The sequence below is a fragment of the Moschus berezovskii genome, chromosome X (genome assembly GCF_049115385.1).
Source record: "Moschus berezovskii isolate FMDL1 chromosome X, NW_MosBer_1.0, whole genome shotgun sequence".
Lineage (NCBI taxonomy): Eukaryota > Metazoa > Chordata > Mammalia > Artiodactyla > Moschidae > Moschus > Moschus berezovskii.
The window spans coordinates 23,201,909-23,226,495 of record NC_142488.1 but is presented as its reverse complement, the minus strand read 5'-3'; the positions used below and the strand labels follow the sequence as shown (position 1 = coordinate 23,226,495).

General features: G+C 46.7%; 1 protein-coding gene and 1 pseudogene across 1 annotated transcript; both read right to left on the bottom strand.

Moving 5' to 3' along the window:
- Positions 1-17,571: 17,571 nt before the first annotated feature.
- LOC148773242 (melanoma-associated antigen B4-like) lies at positions 17,572-18,692 on the bottom strand (annotated as a pseudogene).
- Positions 18,693-22,848: 4,156 nt separating this feature from the next.
- On the bottom strand, positions 22,849-23,892 carry LOC129563814 (melanoma-associated antigen B17-like). Its single transcript, XM_055437550.2, has one exon. The coding sequence runs from the start codon at positions 23,878-23,880 to the stop codon at positions 22,849-22,851; it is 1,032 nt and encodes a 343-aa protein (XP_055293525.2). The 5' UTR covers positions 23,881-23,892.
- Positions 23,893-24,587: the final 695 nt, after the last annotated feature.

Genomic DNA, 24,587 nt, shown 5'->3' with positions numbered 1-24,587 from the left:
TTCAGAAAGGCAAAGTGCTAGACAAGAAATCGTTCCGTTCCGTTCCGTTCCGTCGCTCAGTCGTGTCCGACTCTATGCGACCCCATGGACTGTAGCCTACCAGGCTTCTCCGTCCATGGGATTCTCCAGGCAAGAATACTAGAGTGGGTTACCGTTTCCTTCTCCAGGGGATCTTCCCGACCCAGGGATTGAACCCGGGTCTCCCGCATTGGAGGCAGACGCTTTAACCTCTGAGTCACCAGGGAAGCCCAGACAAGAAATAGATTTATTAATATAGGACGCTTGTGAGAAATGCAAGCAGGCAGGTAATGGAGCTCTGCCCTGAGGATTAAGTGGGCTACATTTTATAATCAAAGGAAAGTGAACGAGGGGGAAAGACTGCCTTCTTTGAAGAGAGGTCATGCTTATGTCACTTGCTCCTGCTTCGTTTGTGGCAGGAGAGTGTCTGACCCTATGAGGTCAAGCTCGGATTATCATAGTACTTCTTCAAATCAGTAGAAGAGTGGTGACATTCTTCTTTAACCTATGGGACTGCAGCATATCTCATGTTTTATTTACGGCTTTATATTTAATCAAGCCTGCTTCCTTTCATGACTTTCTGATACATTTCTTGAGCGATCAGTAACTTATACTGAACTCCCAAATGTTCCTAGGTTTCTCTAACTCTCGGCCCCTACTAGACTTCTACAGCTACCCATCTATCTGTCTGTCTGTGCTCAGGCCCTCATTCATGTCTGAGTGTTTGCAACCCCATGAACTGCAGCACTACTGGCTGTCTGTCCATGGGATTCTCCAGGCAGGAATACTGGAATGGGTAGCCATTTCCTCCTCCAGGACATGTTCCACACCCAGGGATTGAACCTTCGTCTCCTGCATTGCAGGTGCATACTTTTCCACCGAGTCACGTGGGACAGCTACCTGTTTCCTATGCTATTCTATCCCTATCATAAGGAGGCAGGCTCCCCTAGCCAAGAGCGGTCGATTATCTTGGTGGGCGTCTTCTCCATGAGGGTCTCCAGCTTGGACTGTTTTCTGGAATTTAGTGTGCAAGTTTCTTCCCAAGAAGAGGAAGGGGTACTCTTATGATCAGAAACTGATGAGCAAAGGTAAACTTTCCTAGCAAGGAGTTGAGGTGAGGGGCAGGTCACTTGATTTGGGACCTTCCTTCCATCCCCATTATCATGGAGGATTTGAAGACCAAGGGCCAAGGGAAATCAGCATAGAGTAGCTGATCCACATGTAAAATAACTGTCCTCCCTGTGACATGAAGCTCTGTCCTCCCTGTGACATGACCTGAGGCTCCTTTGGAGAAATGACCAGGTGTCCTTTGGGAGCCACGGAGTTTCCCGGGCCCCATCAGTCTTCGGTCCCCTCGGCCAGCTTGGTTTGGCAGCCTCGATTCTCCTATAGGACTGGAAGGACTATGGTCATGCTTCTGGAGGCCCTCTCGTTTGTATATCTGTCGGGTAGGGTACTGGTGTTTTTCCAAAACAGGGAGCATTCATCCTTCCAGTCACCCTCCTGGCTGTACGAAGATCCATCCTTTCTGCATGAGACAGTGGCCCTGATCCAGGCTTCCTGGATTCTGTCCCCACTGTTGGCTTTGGTAAATGAGGGTAACCCTGAGGTGGTGCAGGGATTTGAGCTGTCACTTTGTGTAATTATGCTTTTGCTGTTGTCCCTGAATCCTTTTTGCCTACTCAACCCTATCTCTATCATTGAATATACCAAAGGCAATATCCATGAGTTGATTTATGGGGGTCTTGGGTCTCCAGGTGCCTAGATGGTCCATTAGAAGAGTATGGTCTGGCAGAATGTCCCCCCCTCAGAACTGGGGAGGTAGCAGTTCCTGGTTGTGGTTCTTGGGAAAGTGGACTAATAAGCTGATCATATAAAACATCGGTCTCCTGTTGGGGAAGGAGGCACTTTGAAAGGGGTGTGAGTGCTTTCACAGGAGTTGAATGGAGTGCTTTAGACATGGATTTTGGAAGAGGGTCATGAACATTTGGATGCATGGGACTTCCCCCCTATGAGGGGGTTAGGATGTCACAAGACAAGGACCAAAGGGAGTTATTTGTTCTGGTGCACTCCCAGTGTCAACAGTGGGTTCCCTGTGAGCACCTGCAATCTACCTGGTTGGTGAGCCTGAGGAGGCCCCTTGGGTTAGTCTCGAAAAGGAACAGAGGCCAGTGGGAGGAAAAATGAGCAGGAACCAAAGGCCTAAAATCTTCAGAGAGGGAGGGAGGAGACCTAGGTTCTGAGTCTCCTAAAATGTTTACCTTTATCACTGAAGTGAAAGAAAAAGACACAGAGACGAAAGGTAGGACTGGAGTGCCACAAGGCAGTGATAACAATACTAGGCAAAAGTTCCCCTCAGGGTATAGATTGTCGTTGAGATGTTGAAGAGGGCTTCTCTTTGGACTCCTGAATTGGCTCCTTGCTAAGAATCCGCCTGCAATGCAGGAGATGTGGGTTCCATCACAGGATTGGGAAGATACACTAAAGAAGGAAATGGTAATCCACTCAAGTATTGTTGCCTGGGAAATCCCGTGGACAGAGGATCCAGGTGGACTTCAGTCCAAGGGGCCACAAAGGGTTGGACATGAATTAGCGACTGACCACCTCACTTTATAGAAGTAAAAGAGGCAACACCTATCCACCAAGGAGGCTCAAGGATCAAGGGCAGTCTGAGAAGTCTGGAAAGCAGAATAGAAGAGAAATCAAGGATACGAGGGAAGGTGTAGAGCTATGAAGTGGGGGAGGTTGGAGTTCCTGGTTGTGGATCTTGGGGGAAGTGGACTGTCTCCGAGGCAGAGAGTCCTAAGCCTGCTGAGAAAGGTGCTCGCTTACTGCCTCTGCTCTGAGGTTGATAAAGTCTGCTTGAGACCCCTAGGAGGGAAGGGCTCGTCCACAGTGTAAGGTCGGGGTGTGGTGAGGTAGGCCAAAAATCTAGAGAAGGTGTCAGAGTCTTCCAGTTTTGGGCCCTGATGCAGTTCTGGAGTCCCAGAATCAGACTGGGACTAAGAACGTGTAGGGAGGGAATTGGGCTTGAGGACTTACAGAGGGGAAACTCACCCAATCAAGTCCCCAGTTATTTGTTTGGTCTTAGTTTGAACGTCATGCAGTCTTCTCGGTTACACTTCTCACCTCAAAATGGATAGAGCCATAGAGGAAATGACAGACTGAGAGGAGAAAAGTCTTGGCCTCATCGGGCGCCTTCACCATTGGAAATTCTGTTTCTACAAGGCGCAAGGACAGTGTCAACTGCCACCCAAGTGTTCTTTGGGTATGGACAGCCTTGGCGTACTCCTTGCAACTCTTAACTGAGGGTGCCATGACACAGTGAGCTGACCCAGATTTGCCCTGTGGCTCTTGGAAAGAGAACAAAGCAGAGAGTGACAGGAAGCAAGTTTTCATGGGAGAGATAGAGCGAAAGTCCGGGGTCTCCAGCTGGCAGTTTGGGCAAGACCACTGGAGTTCACTGTGGCAGCAATCCTAGTCACAGTACCAAATATGTCACTGGTGAAAAGAGATTTACTCAGTTCTTGCCCTTGCAAGACTCTGGACGAGTGCACGTCAGGGGACTTGTCTTATGAAGGTCACTTTATCAGTCTGTGAACTTGAGAAAATTGCAAGTTACCATCTTTAAATGGAGTCGGCTAAATCCTAACCTGCATGAATGCTGGAATGCATGTAGTACATATAAAGCAGAGTCATACTGGTTAAGAAACACTGGTCTTTAATTTAATGGAAGTTATGATTATTATGAACCTCCAAAATACCACCTTCCTCTCTGAGGTTATTTTTATCCGGTAGATAGCAGAGACTATGCAGTGCATTGTGACAAAGAAAGAAATATTCTTAAATGAGCTGAACTAAGGCAAAGTATATCTTATTTTTACCAAAAAAAAAAAAAAAAAAGTTAGAAGAAATAAGACCAACTACAAATTAAAAGCTGTTTCCTTTTTGTTTGCTTAATGGTTATTTTGGTTTCTCAATATTTTCTGTGGTCGTGTTTCACATTACCATGAAAATCTCTCTTTCAGCGACATATTCCAGATCATAAAGACAATACAGATGGTTCGTGAATTTCTTTGACATCTATCAAAACTGTAACTTTAAAAATGGGCAGGAAGGCCCTGCATCAGGAGAGCTAGGGGCCATGGCTCCCTGAAGCTCCTGGCGATCTCTAGTAGCAGGGGAACTCAGGGGAGAACCCTGAGGGACAGACGAGTGGGAGGAGGGGCACTCCTCTTTGGGGGCCGCAGTGCACTGGTCTGGGCCTCCTGGGGACACTGAGTGTGCCCCTGGACCTGGTGGCATTTCACACGAACATGGTACTTGTTCTTGTGCCTCCGAGTCATGGTGACTTCGGTTATGGATCACAGGTGCATGCGGGCAGGATGGCAGGCAAGGAGGGCACCTAGAGGCAGGACAAGCAGATGTTGTGAGCAACTTCGGTGAGGAGAGTCCTCCCCTGCTTGAACCAAAGCTGCCTCTGAGGGGCCCTTGAGGCCAGTCCTCTGAGACCCACAAGTCTCCTGTTCTGTTGGTGAGCCTGTCCCTTGAGCCTGCTTTGTAGGAAGTGAGAGTGATCGCCGGGCACAGTCAGACAACCCTGCCTAGGCTTCAGAAGGAGGCCTGTGGGGCCTGACAGGGGAGGCACGTTCTCTCAGTTCAAATTCAGAGTCATGATGAAAACTGGGTCAAGACTGCCTCATATCCGTCTCCCCCAAACCCACCCACCCTGTTCCCTCTCCTGCTCTGAAGTTGATGCTGCCACCTTCCCTGGACCCCAGACGAGGAGAGGAGGGAGTGCTCAGGCCCCCAAAGAAGGGAGCCGGGACCCGCCCTTCTGCTGGCTAGAGGCTACCCCTTCACAACCAAGCTGGAACCACCCCTGACAGACCACCGCCCCCACCGCGTGTTTGGCTGGGAGGAAGTGCTGACCACAGGGGAGGGTCCTGAGTCAGCCATGTTATGTGGAGGATGGTCATTATTCTCACTTCTCCCGAGCCCTGACATCCTCCCTCTGCGGAGCGGCTGCCAGCCCTTCGGAACGAGGTCCCCTCTTCCCCGGATGTCCAGTGTCGGCGATCACTGGCAGGGAGCCCCTCAGCCTTAAGAAATGCCGAGGTGCTGACCGGTTGCTCTCTGGCCAAGTCACGCTGGGTAAGGGGTTAGGCGTGGCCACCAATCTGGGGTTCAGTTCAGTTCAGTTCAGTCGCTCAGTCGTGTCCGACTCTCCGCGACCCCATGAATCACAGCACGCCAGGCCTCCCTGTCCATCACCAACTCCTGGAGTTCACTCAAACTCATGTCCACAGAGTCGGTGATGCCATCCAGCCATCTCATTTTCGGTCGTCCCCTTCTCCTCCCGCCCCCAACCTTTCCCAGCATCAGAGTGTTTTCCAGTGAGTCAACTCATCGCATGAGGTGGCCAAAGTATTGCAGTTTCAGCTTTAGCATCAGTCCTTCCAATGAACACCCAGGACTGATCTCCTTTAGAATGGACTGGTTGGATCTCCTTGCAGTCCAAGGGACTCTCAAGAGTCTTCTCCAGCACCACAGTTCAAAAGCATCAATTCTTTGGAGATCAGCTTTCTTCTGGGGTGGGGAGACCCTAAGCCCCCTCATGGGTCGCTCCTTCACAGAATCCTGGTCTTCCCTCTACTGAAAAGAGCCAGGACCCAACAACCCCGTACCCAGATTAACCACCCCTGGACCCAGGTTATGTCCCGAGATCCCGCGTGCATAGATGATGGAAATTGCACCTAAGAGCCAGGCCTGAGCCTCCAGGCGGAGAGCAGGTGTGGGGCTGGCGGGGGGCCGTGAAGTCCCCTATTTTCCGATGGAAAAGTTGTCGGGAGTGCCAGAGCGTATCTTTGTAACTGTCCGGTGCACTTGTAACTCATGTCACCTCCGACTTGGACACCTGATGAGACCTCGGGATCCTCCCTCTGGTCACAGCCACAGCAGCTCTCAGAGATAGCAGCCCTCTCCCAGATAGCGTCGCACCCAGCGTGGTTAGGGTGCGCGTCTGGGCTCCGGGAGGACGGCAGGGGCGGGGCCTGGGTGGGCGGGGTCCCGGGGGAGTTTCCGGCAAGGTGGGGGTGGGGTCCCTTCTTCGAGTCATAGTGGGTCCTGGGACGTCTCTACTGAGCTCAGTCAACTGGCCTCACTCCTTGCCTCTCACTTCTCTCAGTAAACCAAGCAGGAAGAATTTGGGAGCCCGAGCCTGACAGCCTTCCTGGAGCTGCTGAGACAGCAGCCTCTTGTGTGCTGAGTGATGCTCTCTGTCCTCTAACCCTGTCCTCCTCTGACCGCTCTAAATGCTGCGTTACGTCCCTTCTGCTGACCTGAGGGCAGGCACTACCTGGAAGGTGTCAAATCCCCAGAGTCCTGGTGAGAAGTGCAGTGGCATCTCATCTGGATGCTTCTGCATAAGGCTTCCTGGAATTGTCTGCTGCAGGTAAGATAAGCGAGAGGGAAGGATGGGAGACTGCCTTCTGTGGGGTGGAACCCTTCACATCTCACTCAGGCTCTTCATATTGACTGCAGGCGGAGCCTGGAAACCCTTCCCTTTCTGGTATAAATCCACCCCTGTCCCCACCCATGTCCCACACAATCCCAGCAGAGAAAGTGAAGGGGCTCCTTAGCCTGACAGTTCTCACTGTGGCCTCTTTGTCGACTGCAGGGGCATTGCTCGAAAGTTCTGAGATGAATTTCTGTCCTTTTGTACAATTAGAGTGATACAAGCTTTTCTCTTTTAGTCCATGGGTGACAGTCTCTTAAGCTGATCATTTAAAAAGGCCAGTTGTCATCCACTAACAAAGTTTGTGCTGGTTATTTCACGACCTCTGGGCCATACTGCCATGTCCATCCCAAGCTTTGGTGCCCCATGATCCTGGCATGGGGCTCTGAGATGCTGCCTCAGGTTCCTTCAGTGAAGCAGTAGAGGTTCATGGTCCACGGACCAGTGGAAGAATCAACTGCTCCAGTTTAAAGTCTTTTCCAGTTGATCTGTTGTCTGTTTCCTTTGTGGCCTGTACATCTGTGTCAGCCTCAGAGTACTCCCGACCCGGGCATTCATCGGGTCAAGTTCAATGGAGACTTACTGTTCCTCAGGGATTATTTAGTTTTGTGTTCTTGCTTTTGTTAGTTGCTGTTTTTAATCCTTGTATAAGTTTTCCATGGTTTGTTCTGGGCACAGGAAACAGCCGCCCACGTTTGATTGTGGTCTCAGCTACTCTGGATGTGGTACTAAATCTGTAAAGGATTTAAGGAAAATCGGCAGTCTTACAATATGTCCTCAGAGATACACATAAGATACTATTCTGTTTGAGACTTCTTTTTCCTAAGGCGCTCAGGAAATTCTTCTTGTTGCCTTCCTGTAGACCGCATACATTTTTCTAAGGTGTCTTTGTAGCTACATTTTTTATATTGTTGCTTTTGTTTATGATGTGTTTTCTATTACATCGTCTGAGTATTGTGGATTCTTCCAGACCAGTCTCTTGATTTTGCTGTGTTGATCTTTCTTATGCCAGATTTCTGGAGTTAGTTATATGTGTCAATATATTCTGTGCCTGTTTCCTAAGAATTTTAATTTGAGGATCAAAGTCTTAAACTGTGATATTTTACTTTTCATTATTGCTGACTTTTATTCATTTTGCATTGGTGCATGTAACTCTCTACTGACTATGTGTTCTTATCCATATTTTTTTTCTAGCTTTTAAATTAGTAGACTTTTAAAATGTTGTTTTAATTGACAGATAGTTGCTTTCTAATGTTCTGTTGCTTTTGCTATACAACAGGATGAATCAGCTCTATGTATACATATTCCTCCTGCCTGATGAGACTTCCTCCTACGGCCTCGTCTCACCTCTCTAGGCTGTCACACAGCACCAGGCTGAGCTCCCTGAATTATTTAGCAATTTCCCGCCAGCTATCTTTTGTACACGTGGTAGTCTATATTTGTCAGTGCCACTCCCTCAATTCGTCCTACCCACATCTTCCCTTGCTGTGTCCACATGTCCATTGTGTACTGCTGCTGCTGCTACTAAGTCACTTCAGTCGTGTCCAACTCTGTGTGAGCCCATAGACAGAAGCCCACCAGGCTCCGCCGTCCCTGGGATTCTCCAGGCAAGAACACTGGAGTGGGTTGCCATTTCCTTCTCCAATGTGTGAAAGTGAAAAGTGAAATTGAAGTCGCTCAGTCATGTCTGACCCTTAGCGACCCCACAGACTGCAGCCTACCAGGCTCCTCTATCCATGGGATTTTCTAGGCAAGAGTACAGGAGTGGCTTGCCATTGCCTTCTCCGCCATTGTCTACATCTGGTCACTATTCCTGCCCTTCAGATAGGTTCCTAAGTACCATTTCCTACTTTGCATGTATGTGTGTTAATGTCCATTCTTTTTCTGTTTCTAACTTACTTCGCTCTGTTTAAGAGGCTCTAGGTGCATCCACCTCACTACAAGTGACTTAAATTTGTTCCATTTTATGGCTAATATTCCATTGTGTGTGGCTACCACAAGTTCTTTATCCAGTCATCTGTCAGTTGACGTCTACTTGGCTTCCATGTCCTGTCTATTGTAAGTAGCGCTGCAATGAACACTGGATAAAGGTGTCTTATCAATTATTCTTTTCTTGGTGTATATGCCCAGTATTTCTATTGCTGGGTCATATGGTAGTTTTAATCCTAGTTTTTAAAGGAATCTCCCTAGTGTTCTCCATAGTGGCTATATCAATTTCCATCCCCACCTTTTATCTAAATTCCCCCCAGCATTTACTGCTTGTACAATTTTTCACGATGACCATTCTGACCTGTGTGAGGTGACAGCTCATTGGAATTTTGATTTGCATTTCTCTCAAGATGAGCGATGTAGCTCTTGTTTTCATGTGTTTATGTGTTTGTTGCTCCTCTGCATTTCTTTTTTAAAGAACAGATTCAGGATTAGAGAAAATTCAGCAGATAGTATAGAGAGCTCCCATACAGCCACTCTCTTCCTCCACTTGGTATCTCTATTATTAACACCTTGTATCGGTTCAATGGATACAAGTTCATTTTTCACAATTGATCAACTAATGTCAATGTGTTATTATTAAATGTTGTCCATTGTTTACAGTACATTTTACTTTTTGTATTTTACAGTTCTTTAGTGTTTGACACGGAGAAGGCAATGGCAAGCCACTCCAGTACTCTTGCCTAGAAAATCCCATGGGTGGAGGAGCCTGGTAGGCTGCAGTCCATGGGGTTGCTAAGGGTCAGACACCACTGAGCGACTTTACTTTCACTTTCACACATTGGAGAAGGAAATGGCAACCCACTCCAGTGTTCTTGCCTGGAGAATCCCAGGGAAGGGGGAGCCTGGTGGGCTTCTGTCTGTGGGGTCACACAGAGTCGGACACGACTGAAGTGACTTAGCAGCAGCAGCAGCAGTGTTTGACAGCTGCATGACATTACCAACTCAGACAACATGGTGTCTTGCAGAGGAGCTTGACTGCCCTTTGGATCTCCCATGCTCCATCTGTTTATCCCTCAAAACCTCACTTGGAAAGCCTGACAACTAAGGAACGTTTTGCTCTTTCTAAAGATTTGCATTTTCCAGAATGTAACATTGATGGAATCATACAGTATGCTTTTTATTCTGGCTCCTTCTGCTAATCGATATACATTGAATTTTCTCTATATCTTTTTGTGGTTTGAAATGTTTTCTTCCAGGACTGAAATGCATTCCATGTAGCTTACCATAGTTTGTTTACCCACTTATGTACTGAAAGTCATCTTTGGCGATTTTGGTTTTTGGCAGCTATGACTTATTCTGCTATTAAAATTTGTTTGAAGGTTTTTGGGTGGGCTTGAGTTGTTGGCTCTTTTGAGTAAATACCTTAACGTTCATTTGCTCGATCATATGATGAGACTATTTAGCCTAAAGAAATTGCCAGACAGTTTCCAAAGTATCTGTATCACTGCCTTCCCTTTAGCAATGAATTCTTTTTCAGGTAGTTTGCCTATTTCCTCTTGATGAAATTGGACTTCTGTGTTTCTGGTTTGTTCCCTCATTTGTGTAGTATTTCTCTGCCTTTTTCATTATTATTATTATTTTCTACATTATCGTGTTTGAGGTGTCTTTTTCCCCGGCTTCAAGGTTGAATTCTTTCTTCCTTTTAGTTTCTGCCCTCTAAGGTTGGTCCAGTGGTTTGTGTGAGCTTCTTATAGGGTGAGATTTGTGCTGAGTTTTTGTTTGTTTGTTTGTTTTTCCTCTGATGGGCAAGGCTGAGTAAGGTGGTATTTCTGTCTGCCAATGACTGGGTTTGTGTTTTTGTTTTCTTTGTTGTTTAGATGAGGCGTCCTGCACAGGGTGCTATCAGGGGTTTGGTGATGCCAAGTCTTGTATTACAGTGGTTTCCTTTGTGTCAGTTCTCACTATTTGATATCCTGGGGTTAGTTCTCTGGTAGTCTAGGATCTTGGAGCTAGTGGACCCACCCTAAAGGCTCAGGGCTTGATCTTGAGTTTTGTGTGTTTCCATATATTCTTTTCTGCTGGTCATGTACTCCTGTCCACTCTCAGCTGGTATTCTGCATGCACTTCTGTGTCCGAAGGTGCATTCCTGATGTGTCCGTGGAGAGAGATGTATTCCACGTCCACCAACTCTTCTTGCCATCTTGTTCCTCCTGGGGAAGATTCCTGAGAGTCCCTTGGACTTCACGGAGATCTAACCAGTCAATTCTAAAGGATATCAGTCCTGAATATTCACTGGTAGGACTGATGCTGAAAGTGAAGCTCCAGTACTTTGGCGACCTGATGTGGAAAACTTACTCATTGGAAAAGCCCCCGATGCTGGGAAAGGTTGAAGGCTGGAAGAGAAGATGATGACAGAGAATGAAATGGTTGGACAACATTACCTCCTCAATGGACATGAGTTTGAGCAAGCTCTGGGAATTGGTGATGGACAGTGAAGCCTGGCAAGCTACAGTCCATGGGGTTGCAAAGAGTCAGCCATGACCGAGAGACTGAACAGAACAGATGAGTCATCAAAATATTATTCTCATTCCTATATTTTCTGGATGAGTTAAAGCCTTCCATTGCTGCAAGACTGATTCCCTTACAGTGGCAAAGAAAGTGTGAGAAAATGTGTTCTCGTCTTGGTTTATCAAGTGTGATTCAGGCACACATTTCCCTGGGCAAATTATACAACTTTGAACCAAGCCTTGCAGGCTTCTTGAAATTATCATTGTCCCTATGACCCACAGACTTCAGGGAAGATTGATAGAAACAAAACAAAACCTGGATTTCATCAATATAAGAGTTAGAAACATGGGGCTTAATGAATCACGAATATGTGATAATTTTCCTGATTTTTTTGAAAGATACTGTCTTTTAAAAAATCTTTCATTTTCTAGATGTAAGGAAATTTTTTAACACAGACATTTGATAAATTTTACTTTTGTCATTAGAATTGAAACATTAATTTTTTCTCCCTACCATATCACTCCAGAAACTAGAAACTCTCAGTGTTCTTATTTCCTTAGGAAACTAGTTATTTTTCAGAAGCTCAGTAAGAATCTGTTCTTAAGCAGGACACACGTGGAAACATTGATTACACTACCAAGATTTTGACTGAATGTCATATTTGACAGACAAAACTAGACCTGGATATGACCAGATAACTTGAGGAAACTAAGGTTAAGCATCAGTTCAGTTCAGTCATTCAATTGTGACCGACTCTTTGTGACCCCATGAATCACAGCACGCCAGGCCTCCCTGTCCATCACCAACTCCTGGAGTTCACTCAAACTCATGTCCATCAAGTCGGTCATGACATCCAGCCATCTCATTCTCTGTCGTCCCCGTCTCCTCCTGCTAACAATCTTTCCCAGAATCAGAGTCTTTTCCAGTGAGTCACCTCGTCGCATGAGGTGGCCAAAGTATTGCAGTTTCAGCTTTAGCATCAGTCCTTCCAATGAACACCCAGGACTGATCTCCCTGAGAAAGGACTGGTTGGATCTACATGCAGTCCAAGGGACTCTCAAGAGTCTTCTCCAGCACCACAGTTCAAAAGCATCAATTCTTTGGCAATCAGCTTTCTTCACAATCCAACTCTCACATCCATACATGATTACGGGAAGAACAATAGCCTTGGCTAGACGGACCTTTGTTGGCAAAGTAATGTCTCTGCTTTTTAATATATTATCTAGGTTGGTCATAACTTTCCTTCCAAGGAGTAAACGTCTTTTAATTTCATGGCTGCAATCAGCATCCACAGTGATTTTGGAGCCCAAAAAAACAAAGTCTGACACTGTTTCCCCATCTATTTCCCATGAAGTGATGGGACCAGATGCCATGATCTTTGTTTTCTGAATGTTGAACTTCCAGGCAACCTTTTCACTCTTCTCTTTCACTTTCATCAAGAGGCTTTTTAATTCCTCTTCACTTTCTGCCATAAGGGTGGTGTCATCTGCATATCTGAAGTTATTGATATTTCTCCCGGCAGTCTTGATTCCAGCTTGTGCTTCTTCCAGCCCAGCGTTCCTCATGATGTACTCTGCATATAAGTTAAATAAGCAGGGTGACAATATACAACCTTGACGTACTCCTTTTCCTCTTTGGAACCAGTCTGTTGTTCCATGTCCAGTAGATTCCTGACCTGCATACAGGTTTCTCAAGAGGCAAGTCAGGTGGTCTGGTATTCCCATCTCTTTCAGAATTTTCCATAGTTTATTGTGATCCACACAGTCAAAGGCTTTGGAATAATCAATGAAGCAGAAATAGATGTTTTCCTGGAATTCTCTGGCTTTCTCCACGATCCAGTGGATGTTGGCATTTTGATCTCTGGTGCCTCTGCCTTTTCTGAAACCAGCTTGAACATCTGGAGTTAACGGGTCACATATTGCTGAAGCCTGGCTTGGAAAATTTTGAGCATGACTTTACTAGCGTGTGAGATGAGTGCAATTGTGCGGTAGTTTGAGCATTCTTTGGCATTGCCTTTCTTTGGGATTGGGATGAAGACTGACCTTTTCCCGTCCTGTGGCCACTGCTGAGTTTTCCAAATTTGCTGGCATATTGAGTGAAGCACTTTCACAGCATCATCTTTCAGGAATTGAAATAGCTCAACTGGAATTCCATCACCTCCACTAGCTTTGTTCGTAGTGATGCTTTCTAAGGCCCACTTGACTTCACATTCCAAGATGTCTGGCTCTAGGTGAGTGATCACACCATCGTGATTATCTTGGTTGTGAAGATCTTTTTTGTACAGTTCTTCTTTGTATTCTTGCCACCTCTTCTTAATCTCTTCTGCTTCTGTTAGGTCCACACCATTTCTGTCCTTTATAGAGCCCATCTTTGCATGAAATGTTCCCTTGGTATCTCTAATTTTCTTGAAGAGATCTCTTGTCTTTCCTATTCTGTTGTTTTCCTCTATTTCTTTGCATTAATCGCTGAGGAAGTCTTTCTTATCTCTCCTTGCTATTCTTTGGAACTCTGCATTCAGATGGTTATATCTTTCCATTTCTCCTTTACTTTTCGCTTCTCTTCTTTTCACAGCTATTTGTAAAGCCTCCTCACACAGCCATTTTGCTGTTTTGCATTTCTTTTCCATGGGAATGGTCTTGGTCCCCGTCTCCTGTGCAATGTCACGAACCTCCGTCCAGAGTTCATCAGGCACTCTATCTATCAGATCTAGTCCCTTAAATCTATTTCTCACTTCCACTGTATAATCATAAGTGATTTGATTTAGGTCATATCTGAATGGTCTAGTGGTTTTCCCTACTTCGTTCATTTTAAGTCTGAATTTGGCAATATGAATTTCATGATCTGAGCCACAGTCAGCTCCTGGTCTTGTTTTTGTTATCTGTATAGAGCTTGTCCATCTTTGGCTGCAGAGAATATAATCAATCTGATTTTGGTGTTGACCCTCTGGTGATGTCCATTTGTAGAGTCTTCTCTTGTGTTGTTGGAAGAGGGTGCTTGCTATGACCAGTGCTTTCTCTTGGCAAAACTCTATTAGCCTTTGCCCTGCTTCATTCCGTTCTCCAAGACCAAATTTGCCTGTTATTCCAGGTGTTTCTTGACTTCCTACTTTTGCATTCCAGTTCCCTGTATTGAAAAGGATATCTTTTTTGGGTGTTAGTTCTAAAAGGTCTTGTAGGTCTACATAGAACCGTTCAACTTCAGCTTCTTCAGTGTTACTGGTTGACGCGTAGGCTTGGATTACTGTAATACTGAATGATTTGCCTTGGAAATGAACAGAAATCATTCTGTCATTTTTAAGATTGCATCCAAGTACTGTATTTCGGACTCTTTTGTTGACCATGATGGCTATTCCATTTCTTCTAAGGGATTCCTGCCCACAGTAGGTCATCTGAGTTAAATTCACCCATTCCAGTCCATTTTAGTTCACTGATTCCTAGAATGTCTACGTTCACTCTTGCCATCTCCTGTTTGACCGCTTCCAATTTGCCTTGATTCAGGGACCTAACATTCCAGGTTCCTATGCAATATTGCTCTTTACAGCATTGGACCTTGCTTCTATCAACAGTCACATCCACAACTGGGTATTTGTTTTGCTTTGGCTCCATCCCTTCATTCTTTCTGGAGTTATTTCTCCACTGATCTCCAGCAGCATACTGGGCATCTACTGACCTGGGGAATTTCTCATTCAGTATCCTATCATTTTGCCTTTTGATACTGTTCATGGGGTTCTCAAGGCAAATATACTGAAGTGGTTTGCCATTCCCTTCTCCAGTGGACCACATGCTGTCAGACTTCTCCACCATGACCCGCCCGTCTTGGGTGGCCCCACACGGCATGGCTGAGTTTCATTGAGTTAGACAGGGCTGTGGTCCGTGTGATCAGATCAACTACTTTTCTGTGATTATGATTTCAGTGTGTCTGCCCTCTGGGAGCCATAAAAAACCGATTGGAAAAGCAGCCTGGGAACTTGCTGACAGAATTCCCATCATCCTTACCAGGTGAGTAAGGAAGGTCGCTTCTGGCAGGCACAAGAACTTTAGGATGTTTTGGGGACTTCAGGAAGAGAGGAATTCATCCAGATCTCTAGGTTTGAGAACAAGTCTTTGCTGGGGCTTCCTAGCCTCAAGAGGCTATTAAAATTTCTTTCTGGAGACTCCTTACGAACCGTTCCAGCAAAGCAGATTTAAAAGTGCCTATATGGCAAATCGTTATTCTACCTGTTCAGTTCAGTTCAGTTCAGTTCAGTCACTCAGTCGTGTCCGACTCTCCGCGACCCCATGAATCACAGCACGCCAGGCCTCCCTGTCCATAATCAGGGCAAGATAATTGAATTTAGACTTACTTTGCAAACACATTAGGTCTTAGTTTTCCTGTTTTTGGTAGAAATGAGGGAGTTGATAGACAGAAAAACATGGTTCAATAGACAGGGTATTACACATGTGTGGGTATTAGGTTCTAGTTGTATTATGTGTCCTTGAAGTTTTATTATTTACCTGCAACCTGGGTTGGATCCTGAATTTTTCTAGTGTCCACCCTTATCTAGCTGCAACTTTCTTACTAAAATCCCCAATTTCTCCCATCCTTTTGATGTATCTGTGGGAAGACGGTGAGCTCCAAGCGATACAACTCTGCCATCTTGATCCGCTCACTCTCCCATTCTTTTGACTTGAATCCCTGAGAACTAACATTGCCATTTTCCTGAAGTCCTGCAATATGAAGCTAGGTTACTTGACGCAAAGATCAGAGAAATTGTAACAATAGCTCATGTTCAAATAGACTTCATGCCTATTGCTGTACGAGCCACTCAGAAAGTTAACCTGATCACCCAGAGATATTGCTAATTGCGATAGAGACATTTCAAACTGCAATAGTTGCTTCGATATTGACACCTAGAAAACTTCTTGACTGACTACACCCTGGGCTCAGAAACTGATTTATAACCAGCTCCAATCATTAACGTCTGCTTTTCTTTTGTTTCCTTAGAAATGTCTCTTATTAATAACTACCTGATACTGCTTGCACCATAGACCTAGCTTTGGGAATGTGCATCACCAGCTATTGAAATGAGATGCCATTCTTTAAATGAACTAACCTGTTCTCAGAACCATGCAACTGCTGCTATGAAATGGAGGATTCAACTAATCCATTGTCTCTCTCCACAGTGACCAGATCAGCTTTCACCATGTGAGACTTGCAGGCGAGTTTCAGAGGAGGGAACTCTTAAGTCTTAGGACACTCTGCACCCGAATATATCATAATGGTATGTTGATTATTTTGAATTCATGTTACTTAAGAAACAGCCAACAGGGAAGGGACATTCCGTCGCCCCCCGATTTCTGCCTCCCTGAGAGCAGGGAATAAATCTCATATGAAGGATGTACTGCCTGCATCTGGAGGCAGAAGGAAACCCTTCTAACCAGAAATAGGCAGTTCAAGCAGAGAAGGCTGGATACACAAACCTTGATAAGTCTTTAAGTTACTACCCTGGGTACAGATTCTGTTGGGATTCCTTACTAGTTGAGTACCTAAAACCTACGTTTATTTGTCCTGTCGATTCCTCACAAATTGTTTTGTTGTCTACAAATTAAAGAAGCTGCCTGCCTTGCCCACTTCTTAGGTCCCATTTCTATGTCACTTCTGTGCACAAATTGCAATTTGATGCTTTTTCTCCTGTTACCATGTCTTGTGTCAAGTTTATCAGTAGTCTAACCACAAGAATTCAAAAGGGCTAAAGGGAGGACTTTCCTCCTTCCCTGCACACCTCAAGGGAGTTCACCCTTACCTCTCAGAGACTCCCTGGAGAGGATGTGCGTAGAATATCAGTCTGTGCAGTGGAATCTCCTGCGTTCAGATAAGAGCAGAGACACCTTAGATTTCTGTCTGTTAGGGGCCAAATTGTGTCCCCTCCCAAAATGCATATTGAAGGTATAACTCAGAGTACTTCAGAATGAAACTGTAGTTAGAAATAAGGTCTTTAAAGAGATGGTTGAGTTAAAATGAAGTCATTAGGGTGGGCCATAGCCCAATGTGACTACAAGAAGAAATTGAGACACGAAAGGAGGCACCAGGGATATACGCACTCAAAAGGAATGCCAAGTGAAGAGGGCGGCCACCTGCCAGCCAAGGGGAGAGGCCTCAGGGTAAACCAGCCCTCATCTTGGACTTGCAGCCTCTGGAACTCTGAGACAGTACATTTCAGTTGTTTCAGCCGCCCATTCTGTGGGGTTTTGTTGTGGAAAGCTTAACAAATCAGTATGTTACCCCAGGTAGAGATTTCTTCCTGGATAGTCTTTGTACTTTCCTGTCATTCCTAAAGGCTATCTCAGCTCCTTCCTTATGTGACTGCAGCTCCTTCTTTCTAAAGTTCTTTGGGCTTAGGCTAGGTCTCGATCTTAGCCGCCCCAGAACTAGCATAGAGCCTTTCAAAGAGCAGATGCTCAAAAACTAAATGAAGACAGTAAGAGGTCTAACTTGTTAAGGTTTAATACCGCCTGCATTTTAAAATAAGCATATCGAGGTATAAATTATTTAATTTTACGAAACAGAAGACAGCAAAGATGGAGAACATCAAGGTTGATCATGTTTTGAATTTTTTTTCATTTTATTTTTCCACTCCATTGTCCCAGCAGTTTTATTGTGGGATTGCTTCCCATTTCAGCAAAAGTCCCTATTTTGATGTCAGATTTTCTTATCTGGATGATTTTGTAAAACTCTTGGTCTTCAGTAGGGGTGGGAGAAGCTGCTGGACATGGGCCTGGAACATGCCTGGGAGTGACAGTCGTTCCAGCCCTGGCTGGAACTGTGTCTCGAGCTCTCTCCTCATCTCGCAAAGCTTCTTCATATTGTAATAAGAAGGTACGGGGGACCGTGTCATTGACTTTTGCCAAAAATTCCAAGCCTTTCATTTTGCTGGTTTCAGCATGGGCTCCTGGGCCCCACAGGAACTCGTAACGTGGAGGATCGCTGTTGGCAACCTGGCGGTACTCCAGGTACTTCATCGTCACCAAGTCTTTGGTGATGAGCTTCCTGGGCTCTCTGTAGATGAAGCGTTCTCTCCCAGCATATACTTGCATCGTATTCAAGAATTTCCAGATGTCTTCCTCAGTGGCACAGTCACCCTTCAAGAAGATCACACCAGGAACCCACACCCTCCCATTGTTGGGCAGGTTCAGTTTGCTGACAAGGTCATAGGAGTGGATGGTTGAGTCAACTTCCTTCAAGTCAACTGCAAAGACAGCCTCGATGTGTTCAGAGGCTCTCTTGAGAATCTCGGCAAATCGGTCATGGTATCTTGGGTGGATAAGCTTCAGCATGTCTTCCTTCATCATGGGCTGCTTCATCTTATACTTATACAGAAGGAACTGCTCCAACAAACTTGTCATGCTGTTCAGAGTATCACTGTAGGTGTTCTCGGTAGAAGATGAGACATCGGAGGATCGTGAATCTTCCTCATCTTGACTGGTATCTTCTTCATCAGATGTTGTGTCAGAAGTACTTGAAAAAGTGCTGGTAGTAGATGGGGCTTCCGAAGACCCCTGGGAAGTGCTGTTTGACCCAGGAGCTGATGAGCTCTGTGAATTATCTGCTAAAAGAGAAGAGGTAGAGGGAAGCTCTTCCATTACTGCAGCGGGTGAACTCCCTTGTGACTCTGGGGCTCATCTCGGGCCTGGTGGCATTTCTCACGGATGCAGAGCTTAGGATTCTGACCCCGAGGCATGACGACTGCGCTGCGGGACAATGATTAGAAGTGTGAGTAGGAGGGCAGGTGGTAAGGGCCCGCAGGATGACGGAGGTTGAGTGTGCAGCCGAGCAGGGAAATACCACCTTGGTTATCAGGAAGGCTACATTTGTGGTTTACTTGAGGGCACTGTTCTGAAAACCCCCAGGGTTCCCATTCTCCTAATCAGCCTGTACTTTGGGAAACATATTGAAGGAAATGAGAGTGATCTTTTAGGCTGCCTCCTGCTACCCCTGCCTCAGGCACTTTGGAGCGACAGAAGGGGCTGGTAGTCTCCTACACAGAGGCATCCGTTATTTCACATTCAACACCACCGCCCAGCTAGTGGTCAGTCATAGGACCCATTCCCTCTGCTGTTCTGTAGTTGGCATCACAAATCTCCCTGGGATTTCTGAGAAGTGAAGAGGTCCTCAGCTTATCACCCAGTCAGTAGTTATCACCCAGTACTGAGTGCCCAGTGGGAAGTTTTCTGCCCCGGCCTCTGGAGTCCTCGACACTCATTAAGAGTCCTTCATTTCGTTCCCCATAGGGCCTGGTGTCCCCACCCCTTTCTTGGAATGGTGTCTGCACCTTCATACTAAGGGTTTCACCTTCTACACACCTGATATAAGTAAATGTTGGTGGAACTTCAGCTTGGTCGCTCTGCCCTGGTTCTTCAAGGGCTATAAGGAACAGGGCTGGATTCATTATCACTTCTTTTTATTGGTAGATGATCCCTCAGCCCTTGCTTTGACCTCTGTTGTGGCCTGAAATTCTACCCTCCCTACCCCTTAGGTCCACCCTTTCTACTACTATACTTTCTTATAGTAGGGCAAGCATCTCCGTGAGACCCCTAGGAGGAAGTAAGAGTCTCCTCATCCGTCCATACCTGTCCTTGGTCTTCTGAGGCGCCGAGGATATGGTGAATCATATGGTTATGCAATGTGTGGTTCCCATCGTCTTCAGGGTATTCGATTGTTTTCTGGAAAACCTGGAAATACTCCCACTGCTGGCCCTAGGCTATACCCCTTGGACCATGTCCCAAACCCCCTTGCGACGTCATAGAAGGAAATGGGCATGTCATGTCAACAATGAGCAGGTATCCCAGGGATGCCAGGAAGGGCAGGGTTCTGTGGGGTTTCCTCAGAGTTCTGAGGTCAGGGGGTTTCATAAGTCCAAAGCTTGACTCCTGGCAGGGTTTGGGGCTCCTTTCTTTGTTTACATAAGGGAGCTCTCCTCAGACTGAGGTACTCACTCCCTGTGGTGCCAGAGAGAGAAAGTCTGGGAATGCCACATGAGGCTACTCCTCCCTGTCCTTCAGGGATGACATCAGGATTCAGGCTTCTTGGGGCCCTCTGTGTTCAGTGTGAGGGTAATGCCCTCACTCAGGTTCCTCACCTTGACTCCTGGGGGACTCTGGAGTTCCCCTTTCTTTCAACCTAAGGTGACCCCTGTAGACCAAAGATCATGTCCTTGCAAGCCCTGAAAAGAAGTGAGGGAATGCTCAGCCTGGCAGCCCCGTCTTGGCCTTCTGAGAGCAGACACAGGCCAGTCTCTCTGGGACTTCAGTTTTGAGTTGGTTTTGTCTCCTCAGTCCTCATTCATCTATCTTTACCTTGACTCCTGTCTCTTCTATGAAAGACTTCTTGGGAGATGACATGCCTTTGGAAAGTCTTGGTCTGCCTGCAACAAATCTCACGGAGAATGGGTTGAGTCCCAGGAGTGATGGGGAAGCTGCAGTCCGGGAGGGGGCCCCAGCATAGGTGGTGTGCCATCAGAGAAAACTTGCTGATCTCTTCCTTCTCTTCACTGACCAGACACAGCCTCTTGTAGAACCTTCACTCTAACAGATTTACTCTCTGAAAGGAAGGCTCTGAATTAAATGATTTTGTGCATCCCTGATCTTGTGAGGTTTACTGACATTTCCTTTGTAGATAAATTGTCACTGAATGCTCACTCTTTATTCGTAATTCACATTTATTTTCATATTTCTGTTACTTATTTCTGGGGCTTTTTATTCCAAAACCGTTTGGGGTATGAAATTCTGCTATTTAACATGTGAAATACCTTTTGGTTGGACTAGTGTTCAGAAAGAGGAAGTGTGACCCAAGGTTGGCCTCACCTGGAAGAGTGGCACAGTGTGGGCTCTGGAGGAATTCAGTGCCGGGGTTCAGTCCAGCTCCTGTCATTAATGAGCTTTGAATTTGAGAATATTCCAGCTTCTTTACCTGCATATTGGGTTGGAAAAAGTCTGTAGTGTAGGACCACAGACATGTGTGATGTATATAAATCACCTGGCAGAGTATGAGACAAGCTTTGGTACTTTGAATGAATGGCAGTTATTACGAAGATGATTTTGACCCCAAATGATAACAATCTTTCATCACATAATTTTATTTCCAGCCTATATTAGAGAATATGCAACTCCAAACAATAATCAAATCCACATCAGCACTAATGCTCCCAAGCAACTAAAACTAACCAGTATTTCCCTATTTGAGCACCTGTTTTCATATGTGTTTGGGGTTTTCTCCTCCTCATGGATGCAAGTACAAGTTCATTTGTCTCAAGGACCTGCAACTTCCCTCTCAGGTGCTTTTCTTGTCCAAACTACCCCTAATTTAATACCACTGACAGTAAAAATTGAGCCCTCCCTTAAAGTTTGCCAAATTGAGTCGTGTCCGACTCTTTGCGACCCCATGGACTGTAGCCCACCAGCCTCCACCGTCCATGGGATTCTCCAGGCAAGAATACTGGAGTGGGTAACCATTTCCTTCTCCAGGGGATCTCCTCAACCCAGGGATTGAACCCAGGTCTCCCGCATTGCAGGCAGACGCTTTAACCTCTGAGCCACCAGGGAAGCCCTGAATTACGCCCAAAATAACCTAATTAAACTGCCCGTTTAACAGAACAAGCTCTGATGCTCCCATCCTAGAAAAAGAGAGACAGTCCAGTGATGTCTTGACATCTCGCTTCAATGGGTATCACCCACTGAAACTCTCTGCACAGCTTTTGGTGAAAACACATTGTTTGAGTGTTCACTTGCCCTGGCACAAGTGCACAGGGCCCCTTCCATTCCCTATGTTGAGATTCCCTATGGTTTTCGGATATCTCCAAATAATGGTGAACATATGGTTTAGATATATTCCTGGTTTACTTACAGCCTCACCTCTGAGAACACTCCTATGAATGTCTGGCTTCACTCCCATGGCTTCATCTAGCCCACCATGCATCTGGACTGAAAATGACCTCCCAGCAAGGAACTAGAAGTTTCCCAAGACCCAATGCCGCCTTAATCAGGTAACTTAGACTTCTTTGCTCTCACCTGGAACCTCCTCTTCTGCACCTGCCCCCTTTTGATTTATGATTTGCTTAATCCTTAGAGTTATCTCACTACCTTCCTTCTATGGTACCTGCTGCTTGACTCAAAACTTCCATGGGCAGTGGCTTGGTCTTCATTTTCTTACCAACTCAGTACTATTAGAAAGCCTTCTAAACAGAAGATGGTCAATTAATTTGGGAGAAAAAGCAAATAATGAGCAAAGACTCTATTTTATTATAATTCAAGTGTCATACACTGTGAATAAGCTAAGCAAATCTAAGTCCATTTTATTAACTTTTACAAGGAAAGAGGACAGATAAGACGACAAACGAAGAACAAACCAGCGTTTATTCTGAAAGCTTTGTGATCCCAAATATTTATCTCTAGGCTTCTTACACATTTCCAAGGAAAATTCTATTTCAATGCTATGTTACCTCGTTCTGGACCATAAGGAAAATATTGAAGTCTTTCCAACTTGTTTACAAATAACCAATTCCTAATCACAAACCTGGCAGCAGTAACATGACATCCATGACATTAATAAACCTGGATTCTGAAGCAAAATAAACCTTATGAAAAGTAGTAACATTTAAAAATATAAAACACCTCTACCTACCTACCTACCAATCTAAATCATCTAACTTGACTAGATACGATTCATATGAATAAAAGGAAAACATGCATATTTTGTTAAAACTGCACCTAAACTCCCGTACTACTTAAAACTGTGAAGAACAGATGGGTTTTGTTCCCTCCACCCCTACTACCTGGGCTGTTTAAGAGGTGGACTGTTCTCTTCCAACACAAAGGGAACAAGGTGCCCTGCCCCCCTCCCTAGATGTGGGAGGAGCTGTAGGACTTGGCCCTGGAAGGGGCACTGGCCTCAGCCATAGCTGGAGACATGGGAAGGCCTCTCAGCCCTGCTCTCTCCGCCTGATCTCTCAGAGCCTCGGCATAGAGGTCTGGGAAGGAACTCGGGACCGTATCCTTGATCTTGGCCAGAACTTCCAAGACCTTCATCTTATTGGTCTCAGCATAAGCTCTGCGGCCCCACAGGAACTCGTAGTGCGGAGGATCACTATTGGGCACCTGGCGGTAGATTAGGTACTCCTTCTGCACCAGATCTTTGGTGATGAGCTTTCTGGGCTCCCCAAAGATGGAGTGCTTCCTCCCAGCATAGATCCCCAACACATTGAGGAAATCCCAGATCTCCTCCTCGGTGGCGCGGTCACCCTTCATAAAGATGATGCCCAGGAGCGCCATGAGGAGGCCAGACTTGGGCAGGTCCTCCTCATCACTTGAACCTTCGTCAGCCCCGAGACTGAACTTGTTGACGAGGGTGTAGGTGTTCCTGCTGCAGTCGACTTCCTTCAGCTCCAGGCCAAACACCAGCTCCACGCGCTCAGAGGCTCTGCTCAGGATCTCAGGGAGGTGCGGCTGGTACTTCTTGCCGACGACCTTCAGCAGGGCGTTCTGTGTGATGGGCTCCTTCTTGGTGTACTTCTCCAGCAGGAAATCCATCACCATGCTGGCCTTCCTGATCAGAGGATCTTTGCGAATGCTCTGAGCGAACCGGGCTGCCTGGGCGGCATCTACCCTTTCTTCCTCTGGGCCCTGGGCACCTTCATCAGATCCTGCGCAGGAAGGCCCTGCATCAGGAGAGCTAGGGGCCGCGGCTCCCTGAAGCTCCTGGCGATCGCCAGCAGCAGGGGAGCTCGGGGGAGAACCCTGAGGGGCAGACGAGGGGGAGGAGGGGCGCTCCTCTCCTGGGGCTGCAGCAGCACTGGCCTGGGCCTCCTGAGGGTTGCCCTGGACTTGCTGGCGTTTCCCGCGGGCATGGGACTTGTTTTTGTGCTTCCGAGGCATGAGGACACGGGTCAGGGACCGCAGGCGGGCGTGCAGTTAGGAAGGCGGGCGACGAGGGCACCTTGAGGAAGGATAAAGAAATGTTGTGAGCACCTTCACCGGGGTGAGTCGTCCCCGGCTGGAACCAAGTCCGCTTCTTAGGGGGCCTTGAGTCCACTGCTCGAGGACCCACAGGTCTCCTGCTCTCCTAGTCAGCCTGTCCCCTGAGACCGCTGAGGAGGAAGTGAGAGTGAGTCCTGGGGCGCAGGCAGACAGCCCTGCCTGGGCGTTAGCCCCCTGTGGGGGCTGGCCGCGGAGGCATGGCCTTTCATTTCACATTCAGAGTTAGGATGACAACTGGGGAACGGCCCCCTAGCACCCACCCCGATCCCACTTCTGCTCCGAAGTTGATGCTGCCACCTTCCCTGTGACTCTGGAGAAGGAGAGGAGGGGGCGCTCAGCCTCCCACCTAAGGGTCCCGGGACCCGCCCTTGTGTAAGCAAGCTCTAACCTCCCCACTCAGACCGCAGCCGCCCTTCCGGTGTTTGGCCAGGAGGAAGCGCTGACCACAGGGGAGGGTCCTGGTTCGCCCGTGTGTCGGGGAGGATGGTCCCCACCCTGGCTCCTCCTGAGCCCTGACATCCTCCCGGTACTGACCAGCTACCAACCCCTCGGACCAAGGTCCCCTCCTCCCTCGGTGTCCCGCATCCGAGATCGCAATGAGGGTG

Bases quoted from the DNA above. Each gene is read 5' to 3' on its own strand.
- LOC129563814 (XM_055437550.2), bottom strand. From the start codon at position 23,880: ATGCCTCGGAAGCACAAAAACAAGTCCCATGCCCGCGGGAAACGCCAG.